At 40.2% G+C, this 10,618-nt stretch overlaps 1 protein-coding gene across 1 annotated transcript in view; it reads left to right on the top strand.

Annotated features, from left to right (window-relative positions):
- The window catches only part of Pi4ka (phosphatidylinositol 4-kinase alpha), a 148,211-nt gene that overhangs the window by 91,033 nt on the left and 46,560 nt on the right, over positions 1 to 10,618 (top strand). The window contains exons 20-23 of the mRNA XM_063226035.1: positions 3,750 to 3,858; positions 4,531 to 4,667; positions 4,819 to 4,952; positions 7,365 to 7,447. Coding sequence (XP_063082105.1) covers positions 3,750 to 3,858; positions 4,531 to 4,667; positions 4,819 to 4,952; positions 7,365 to 7,447 — 463 coding nt within the window. The remainder of the gene's footprint in view (positions 1 to 3,749; positions 3,859 to 4,530; positions 4,668 to 4,818; positions 4,953 to 7,364; positions 7,448 to 10,618) is intronic.

Raw genomic sequence — 10,618 nt, 5'->3', positions numbered from 1 at the left:
TTGGGGGTTGCTCAGCTCCACAAATTCTTCTGTTCTCACACATGCTAAGCCTGGCCCCTAGGAGAACTTTGACACTTGCTATTGTTTCTGCTTGGCATATCATCCCTATAGAGTGGCACATGGCTGCTGTTCTGCTCTTGTTTATGAAGCCACACCAATCACCTAGCTAAAATCACACACTCAGGGTTCTCTCCTCTAAAATGAAGGTGATAATTACATCTCCTGCAGTAAATGATTATGAAAATAAACTGAGTGGAATGAGTGGAAAGCACAGAAGGACACCTGGCATGAATGAATGTTAGTAAATGGTAGCCTTTCTCGTTTCCCAGAATCCATATGTTTTCACAGAAAAAGTTGGAGAGGCGATGTGGCTTTCTTTTGTACACTGTACTTCTTTGCTGGAATTTCTTCTATGAATATATATTGCTGTGTGCGTGTGTGTTATGCTGGGGATTGAACCCAGGGCTACATGCATGCTAGGCAGATGTGTACCAAAGATGTTTACTTTCAAGCCCTCTTCCATTATTTTTTTAAATTAGTAGCTTGTGATATTTCATGCATATGTAGCCTTTCATGTAACTCACTTGATAAAACCAGATTTCAACCTTTCTTGATATTTTAACATTTTTCAATCTGTTCCCCGTTTGTAGGTAACAGATTCTGAGTGGTTTTGGCCTGTAGTGTAAAGTGGTACCATCTGTCAGCATACACTGTTGCTTTTGTTCCTGTTGCAAAGCTTGATGGTTAGGTATTTTTTTCCAACTTTTGAATATGAAATTTAGAAAACATGCAGAGAAGTTGGAAGAGTTGAATAATGCACATCCATATGTGAACAGCTTACAAAACAGCTAATACTTTTGTTGTATCTGCTTAATTACATATGTGTGTGGAGGTCTTGGCCACTGATGGAGGAATTTGAAGATCAGTGGATGTGGCAACACTTCAGTCCTAGGCTTTGGATCATATGTCACTTAAATGGCAGACTCTGTGCCCTGTACTGTACCACCATTACTTCTGGAAAAATCATGGTCCTTGTGTGTATCAGATATTCAGTTCCACTCAGGTTTCTGCATGGCTTCAAAAATGCCTCTTGTAACTTTTTTTTAAATTGAGCATAGTTAGAGTTTGTGCATTGCATCTGTCTGTTACATCTCTTTAGACTTTTTTTTTCAGTCCATCTCTTTTCACTTGTCATCAACTTTATTTTTTCCCCTTTTCTATTTGTAGACCTTACCCTATCATATGAAGCCAGAGGGAACTCATATGAGTCTTTTTGTAGCCTTACCCTAAGCTCCTTTTTGTCTCTATTAAAGCATAGGAATATTTCCCTGAACAAACTCCCAGCTGACCACAGCCACATCTTATCTTTATCTCTGAATATGTCAGTATGATGCTAGGACCTTTTCTGAAACTACCTTTCCATTTTTGGGTACATGAGCAGACTCAGCTGAGGTGAGAACTGGTAGGCCAGGATGAGTCGGAACTTAGGGGTCATCCACACGGCACTTTCAAGTGGGAACTTAGGTGGGAGCCCAGAAGTTCACAGAGTGAGGAATAGGATCCCAAATTAGAGAGTTCAGTCATTTTCTCTTATTGATGTAAAACTCATTGAAGGAGCCAGGCAGAATGGCTCACTCCTCTTAGCCACAAAGACCTTGAAGTCTGTAGTGTGGAAATTTCATACCACCACTGTTGCCTGGAATCTCTAGATTATGCAGTCCCTTGGTCACTTACACCTGTCTTTCTGGGCCACCGGGCAAAGTAGCAGCCCCTTGTCAACACTTTATTTATTTATCTATGCTATTGGGAATTGAACCCAGGGCTCTTACACTATGCTACTTTTTTATTTTTGAACTGAATCTTGCTTAATTACCCAGGCTACAATTAAACTTGTGATCCTCCTGCGTCAGCCTCCAGAGTGGTGGGATTTTAGATATGGGCCACCGTGCCCACCTTGACTGTCCTTTTGTGATCAGTGGCCTGTGCAGCCTTCAGCTTCCTGTCCTATGACTCCATCTACTGCTTCCCTTTCCCTTAGCCCTCTCTAGCACTCCTCACCTTCTTAATATCTTCCCAGAGTCCATGCTGAATCAAGCCACTCAGAAATAATCAGTAGGAATATATGACTGTTTTTTTGTATGACTGTAGGAATCAGTAGGAATATATGACTGTTTTTATTCTATGCATATATATCCTTATGTATATATTTTAAAATCAATATTAACATATTTTGCATTTTTCCTTGACATGTTTTTATACCTGTGTCATAAAATGGTCTTAGAAAAAAAAGATTCCTAATATATTAGTACATATTTAAAGGCCTCTTTCAAGTAGATATTTAATGTTTTTCTATTTATTTTATTATAACAAATATTACAACACTTTTGTGCTTGAATCAACTGTTTGTGAATGTGTGTGGCAGCAGGTAGTAGGGATCGAATTCAGCATGTCACACATGCTAAACAAGTGCGCTACTACTGAGCTACATCCCCCAGCCCTTCTCTATGTTTTGAGTCAAGTTCTTACTGAGTCACTAAGTTGCCCAGGCTGGGCTTGAATTTTTGATCTTTTTGCCTCAGTCCCTTACAGTACTGATATTAATGGTTGTGCAACATCATGTATACCTATGTGTCCTGGCACTTTTTTTTAATTTACAATTTGAGACAAGGTCTGATAAGTTACTCAGGCTGGCTCTGATTCTCCTGTCTCAGCCTTGTAGAGTGCTGGCATTTCAGGCATGTGCCACTGTTTGGTTACCTTACTGTTTTGATAGATTCCTAGAGATGGGATTTGGGGTGTAGTATTTTGGGGGACATTTAGAATGTTTGATGCATATTGTCAAGTCACTTTGCAGGAAGTGTTTTGACAGTCTATAATCCTTTCATTGTGTGAATGTATCTCAACAATGAGTATCCTCATTTATTCCCCACTCTGAGTCCTTGGCCCAGATTTGATGCCTGTGTGTTTGGGTACCTCACTGCATTACTGTATCGAGGCTCAGTGTCCTGGAGGTGCTGTGAGGACAGTTGGGTGTTTTTGCACAAACTTAGTCATTATATGTAACTGAGATGACATGCCATGCCTCATACCAGGTCTCAAGCAAGAGTGCAAGGAAACTTGACTGCTCACACCTCCAAGCAACTCTGCTTTTACCTGTTTGCCATATTGGGACTCTACCCAAAATTATTGTTTGAAAAAGTCATACTGCTAAAAGAGATTTTTCAAAGCCACCTCTTGTGCTCTATCCACAAGATTTCTCACAATATCTCTAGCCACTCAGGTTACATTCCTTCTTCCTGGCACTACCCCCCTGCTCATTACACACTCCATGCCCTCTAGGCTTTGGACCTGGTTCTCCTGATGATAGGACAGGTTTTTCTTTTCTTTCTGGCTCCGATTTTACTCTGAAACCCATTAACAGCTTTTCTGGGAACTTTACCCTGCTGTGATTATTTGTCCACCTGTCTCCCAACCAGACAGAAAACCCTTAGACTGCAAGAATAGGGCTTTTAACTCCCAGTCACAATCCTTGCTGTGCTAGATAATCAATGAGTGAATGAATTAACTACTAATTGATGAAATTATTGAGAGGCAGTAGCAACAGCTCATTGTGCCTTTTCCTACCTATCCTGACTGCTTGAGTCTCTGAGGATGCACTTGAAGAGTGAATCTGTGCTTGATTCTATATTAACTTGTATTAGGATGTTATGAGCAAAAATAACTTCTGTTCTCTCTCTTTGGCATATCAGCTTACCCGACGATTGCCACCCATCAAGGAAGCTAAGCCTCGGTTACAGAAGCTCTTCCGGGACTTCTGGCTGTACTCTGTACTGATGGGATTCGCCGTGGAGGGCTCAGGTAGGGAGCTGATCTCTCTTGGGGAAGAGAGGGTGGAGAAGGGAAACAGGTAAGATGGGGCTCATCCAATTACGAGAGCAACCACATTCAAAGTGAGTCCAATGCAACTATTTCTTTCTACAAGTATTTATAAACATTACACTTCCCAGAGGGAACGTGAGGTTTTTAAGAGGTATAAAGGGATTATATAAGAGGTATAAAGGGGTGTGTATACACTCAAAGAAAGTAGTGTGAACCTTCAAGATAGACATATTATAGTTGGAATTGGGAACCCACCTGAAGCCCCCTTTTAAATTTTGAGACAAGGTTTCACTAAATTGCTAATTTGCCCAGGATTGAGCTCAAACTGGCAGTCCTGTTGCTTCAACCCCCCTGAGTGCTGGTATCACAGGCATGTGCTACCACACCTGGCTCTTAGGATAATGATGCCAAACAAAGGATCCAAGACTCCAGAAAGTCAGTGCTAGTGCAATGCTTCTCAACTGAGCCTCTCTCTTTCTGTCTGTCTATCTGTCTGTCTATCTCTCTCTGTATTTCTGTCTCTCTGTGTCTCTCTGTCTCTTTCTCTCTCTCCTTTAGTGGCTGCACCTAAGGCCTCACATGTGCTGGTCAAGCATTTTACCATTGAGCTAAACCCCTCACCCTTGCTCATTTATATTCACTCTCTTGCAGGACTGTGGCCAGAAGAATGGTATGAGGGGGTCTGTGAAATAGCCACCAAGTCTCCTCTGCTCACCTTTCCTAGCAAAGAGCCTCTGCGGTCAGTTCTCCAGTACAACTCAGCCATGAAAAATGACACAGTCACCCCTGTAAGGATTCTCCTCTCACTTTTACCAAACTTTGTGTAGTGATCACTCCAAACCCTTTTAGTGTTCTTATGAACACGTGTTGCCATCCTCAAGGGTGCCTCTGTCCTAAGAAGATACCCTCATGAGTCTGGGAATGTTTCTTTCCCTCTAGGCTGAGCTGAGTGAACTTCGAAGCACAATCATCAACCTGCTGGACCCTCCTCCTGAAGTGTCTGCTCTTATCAACAAGCTGGACTTTGCCATGTCAACATACCTGTTGTCTGTGTATCGGCTGGAATATATGCGGTACGTGAGCCTCTACGTCCTGCCCATCTGTGTTAGAGCAGAGTTTTACATTTTTTGTGCTTTTCTACACATGAGAATGTTTTTCAACTCCTTCCAAGATGTGAAAGCTTTTTAAAAAAGCATACTAATGGACCATTCCAGCACTTGGGAGGCTTGAGGCAGAAGATTGCCATGAGTTCTATTCCAAACTGGGCTAAATAGTGAGTTCAAGGCCAGCCTAAATTGCATAGTGACCCCTCAAAGAAAGCGTACTAACAGAATACACTTTGCTTGTCTCTTGTGCCCTCTTTCATGTGCACAAATGCTATGTCTAATGAAACATCTCACATCCAAATTCCATTATCATCCCTCTTTCTCTCATAGGAAGAAAGCTTCTGAGTGGTCTTAATTGACAGTACAAACTTAGTCCATGACCTGATTGGACGTCCCTCTGGGGAGCAGCCCTCATTGAGAAGGGTCCCAGGATGCTCACTGAGCTGGTTTTCAAGACCACAGCTGAGTGCAAATAACTAGTGTGATATAGGACCAATCAGTCTCTAAAATAGTGCTACTGATGATCTGATGCGCAGGATGTAGCTGTTACTACTAACCACTGTGACTGCTGTGACTTACAATTGCTGTCATGATAATGGCCATAGCTGACATGAATTGAGTACTTCTGCTATGCCAGGTACTGGGCTAAGTTTACAACCCTGTGCAACAAACCTATAGATTGGTCCTATTATATATCCATTTACAGATAAGAAACTGAGACAAGTTAAGTAAATGGCCCAAGATGATAAACCTTGATGTGAATTGAAACCCAAGAGATCTCTTAAGCATTGCTACCTCTTGTACATGAAGACCAGAAGAAGCAGCCAGATAATTGGAGGAGCAAAAATTATTGATGTCACCATCATCCCCTGTAGAATGTTAGTTTGGCTCTTTCCAGTATTTTTCCCCCCAACAAAAGGTACATTTTCAAAGAAAAAACAGGCAACCCCCCCCCCAAAAAAAAACCAAAAGAAACCACTAGTAATTTTAATGCTAGTGTATGTGACTAGAAGAACTGTCTCCCACTTCCCTGAAAGTATGCCTGAGAATTTTCAGGATCTCAGGACTCTGGACTACCAGCAGGTTCCTGAGACCCCTATTTTAGCATAGAGAAGCAACCCTGAAGCCTTTATTCAAGAATTTGGATTAGATTCCCAACCACTGGTATTGAAGAAAACTTTAAACACAATACAGGGGAAAATGTGAGAAGTTAAGTAAAAGTCATATGCATGTGAGCACCCAAGAATGCAGGCTTAGAGCCCCTGGAGCACATCGTGGATGCAACTGCTTGAGAGGCGAATGTGGAAGCCTTGGCCATGTACTCCAAGCTCCTGCTTTTGAGGGGAGCTTCCAAAACACTGAATGGCTCTCTAAAGCAACTGTTGGACAAGCACATGAATTTCTTTTCTTCCTTTTTTCTGAAGGTTAAATATTTTTTTCCTTTGCTCTTTCTTGCCTACAGAGCCTTTCATGCTCTTTTCTTCATGCATGAAAATATTTTATTAGTAAGTCTGTTTTACTATGAAAACTTTATCTGGGTTTTTAAACATTTTTTTTTTTTTTTGGTTATACAGGTGAGTTTCATTTTTGCAGATTCATGCATGCACATGATATACTTTATTTCCACACTTCTCCATTGTCCCCTGGCTCTGCCATTCCGTCCCAGTTTCACACTTTTAGAAGGGGTTTCAGTGTGTATGTTTTGTTCATATATCCCCCCATGATATATTTTACTATTTAAAAAGCCCATGATGCACAGAGTGAAAAAGAGAAAAATGAAACCAACAAATGGTACAGAAGAATTTACAGGTGAAAAAATGGAAATCTCACTTTCCTAGGCTCTTGCCAGCCCCTCATTCCTACTATGCAGAACCTCTACACATTTTTTGTGCAAGGGCAAACCTATATTCAACAAATGCAAAAGGCCTTTAGGAAACCTGCCTACCGTTAGTATTGTGCTGTACCTGTTTGCTTTTCTAACTTAGTGATATGTCTTGGATGTTTTCCTGTAGCAGCACATACAGGACTGCCTCTTGTTTTAGTGGAAGTGTGATATATCATTGAATGGCTGTGCTTTTGAGTTATCTGACCAGTTTTCTATCAGTGGGCATTTAGATGGTTTCCTTTTTGGGTATTGCAGTCAGCACTGTTACTAGGAATTCTTGTGCACAACCCTTGATATGTGGGATTCTTGGGCTGAAAAATATGAGAATGTTAGGATAGATGGTATACATACATCACCCCCCACCAAGGAAAGTCCAAGTCCCTTGTAAATGGCAGAGGGTGTCCATACTCTACGATATCCATATCAGTTCCAGTCTCTTGTGATAGGAAGGACCTGGATTTTTCCAAATTAGTTAAAGCTGTTCTCCATATTAGGGTACTACGTTCAACAGATCCTGATCGATTCCAGGTAATGTTCTGCTACTTTGAGGATAAAGCTATTCAGAAAGACAAATCTGGTAAGTTCATTATTTTGGTAGTCTCATGACGAATTGATCTATAAGAGAATAAAAGCAAGTAGTACTTCCTATTTTCTGTCTACACAATGAAAATAAAGTTATGAAACTACATGCTACATTGGAAATAGCAATTTTAAAAAATGTCTTATAGCCAAGAATGGTGTCACATACCTATAATCCCAGCTACTCAGGAGGCTGAGGCAGGAGGATCCAAGTTTAAGGGCAATTTGAGCAACTTAATAAGACCCTCCAAGTGACAGCATCAGAAAAAAGGGCTGGAGATACAGCTCAGTACTCTTTAGGTGCTCAATCCACAGTACTACAAATAAAAATAAAAAAATGTCAGTTTATACATACATAAGTATTTCTGGCTGTTCTACTTCTGCAAGGAGCCCTAAGGCAGAAGGACCCTGCCATCTCTATTCAGATGTACTTCAGCCCAGCTGTTGAACCCTCATACTATCCTTTGCTGCAAGGAATCAGAGCTCCTCAGAAGGCCGTTGATGGACCTGGAATGTTTTGCTTTTGCTAGAGAGCATTTGCTCTTTGAATGTCAGGATCAGGCTGAGAGAACCAAGAAGCCAATTTAAAGGGAGCCCCAGTAGATAAATCATTATAATATAAACATATATATTAGCATTTAAAATTTTTGCTTGATTGAAGCAAGTTTAGAGTAGGAATGCTACGAATGCATAATGATATTATAAAAGGAGCAGAGTTTATAATATAAAATGTCTAAGATGATTATTAAAAAGGATATATATATATATATATATACACACACACACACACACATATATATATTACAATCATTCTTTGTATTCAAGGGGTACTGGTTTCAGGACCTTCAACAAATAACAAAATCTGAGGATGTTTAAGTCCTATATAAAATGGCATAGTATTTGCATATAACCCATGCTCATGCCCCCATATACTTTAAATGATCTCTAGATTACTAATAATACAGTAGTAATGTACATAGTACAACAATGTAAATAGTTGTTAGACTGTGTTATTTAGGGAATAATAACAAGGGGAAAAAAGCCTGTATGTGTTTGGTACAGATGCAGTATTTTTCCCCCAAGTATTTTTGATCTGGGTGACCTGATAGAAACAGGGCCAAATTTATATATAGTTCTGGTTTCTTCCAGTAAGACTATATGAAATGAAGCCATATAGTTGTTTCTCTTGGCATAAGCAGGAAAGAAGAAACACCAGAAGACAACCACACAGTCCACGAAAATGTCTAGCACCAGCATTAAGGGATGTCTTAGTCACTTTCTTGTTGCTGAGACACAGTAGCACCCAATACCCACGATTTAAAGGAGGGGACAAGTCCATGGTTAGTTGATGCCAAGCCAAAAGAAAAAAAAAGAAGAAGAAGAAGAAAACCATGGCAGAGAGGCATAACAGTGGAAGCACTGCTCACATCATGGCTGCCAACAGGCAGCAATAGAAAGGAAGGGTAGGGCTGGGGATTTAGCTCAGCGGCATAAGCGCCTGCCTTGCAAGCAGGCAGTCATGAGTTCGATCCCTGGTACTGATAAAAACGAAAAAGACCAAAAGAAAAAAAAAAAAAAAAAAGGAGGGGTAGGGAAGGAAGTGCACCATTGGGTCATCTCCCAGTGATCTGCCTTTAACTGGTCTCTACCTCTAATAGGTCAACTGTAATGCCTCCCTAATCCATTCCTCTCCCACAAGCCCAGCCTCTGAGCACTTGAAGCTTTGAGAGATATTCCAGAACCAAACCACAACAGAGGAAGTGGCACAGAGAGTGAGCGAGTAGGTGGAACATCCAGTGGGTGATGGACAGATGAGTCCCCCAGATGAGCCAGTTAAAGATACTTTGTGAGCCACAGCCTCTACAGAGAGCTGGCTGCAAACACATCTGTTGTCATGAAGGTCTCCACATGCCAATTAGGAGGAGCTCCCATTGGAGGAAGCCTTGAGTCCTAGCAGGAATGCCAGAATGGCAGACTAGGCTCAGTGGACCCTGTCCAAATAGGACCTCCATCATTTCTGGAAATATTTCAGAATATAAAAATCTGTACAGAACACGTGTCTCACAGTGCAACATATTCTCAGACTCTTGATTGCACTAAAGGCCTCAGCTGTCACAAGTCTCAGCCAAGAGGATCGAATTTCTGGAAAGACAGAAAACTAGTAGAAACTCTAGGAAAGCAAAAAAAATATTACAAAACTCCTAGTAAGGCAAAATGAAGAGGAGAATAAGATGAAGAGATTAAAAACTGGAAAGAGGCTTAAAGGAACTCTCAATTAGTGCAAATGTTCAGTATCTTATTTTGGTGGTGATTGCGTAAGTCTTACCACTATGTAAAAGTCATCAAATTGAACACAAAAATCTGTGGGTTTTCTTAAATGCTATTTATACTATCATTTGTTAAGATTACAAAGAGCTAGCATTAAATTGAGTTTTGCAAGAATTTAACCAAGAAGATGAAGCAGAAGAAAAGACATATAAAATGGAGTCAGCAAAAAAAAAAAAAGTTAAAATGCATAGAATTAACATTTTTACTAGTTTCAGTGGAAAGGCACAGGTAAGTCTGATTTAAAAGATGTTTTTGAAAACTTAAGAGATTTTAAAATATTAGACCTCTGATTTAAAATTAAATGCTTAGAATAATTAGATTAAGTTTATAATTATGTTACCAGGCACGGTGGTTCATGCCTGTATCCCAGCACTCAGGAAACTGTAAGTTCGAGGCCAACTACATAGCAGGGAGGCCAGCCTGAACTACATAGCAGGACCCTGTCTCAAAAAAACAATTAATGTTTAAACATGCAAGGGAATTTGGTAGACTTTATGAATTTTGATTAACTGGGTAAATTTTTTGAGGGATGCTGACAAGTTTTTAAGGTTAATAAGTTGGTATTAATAAAGTACAAAAATTAATGAGCAGTCTTTTCTATACCAGAAGCCATCAGACACTGATGAATCTATCAACTTATTCTTGCCAGTGGAAAAATTATCTCCAGATACTAGATGCTGTTTTTCTCTTGTGAAAATTCAGTGTTTAAAGAAATATTTTTAAGAATAATCTCAGAGATGTCAAAATATTGCTTCATGTAAAACTTTCTTCTAATAAGTTGTTTGTAGCACATTTCACAGCAGTCAGGAAATTCTGTGCATGCATTTGTTTCTGCAGCCAT

This window comes from Cavia porcellus, unplaced genomic scaffold, assembly GCF_034190915.1.
Source record: "Cavia porcellus strain 051 isolate PalLab524CR breed Dunkin Hartley unplaced genomic scaffold, mCavPor4.1 scaffold_16, whole genome shotgun sequence".
In the NCBI taxonomy this organism is placed as follows: Eukaryota; Metazoa; Chordata; class Mammalia; order Rodentia; family Caviidae; genus Cavia; species Cavia porcellus.
The sequence above is the reverse complement of the archived record's forward strand: the minus strand, read 5'-3'. Positions and strand labels throughout refer to the sequence as shown.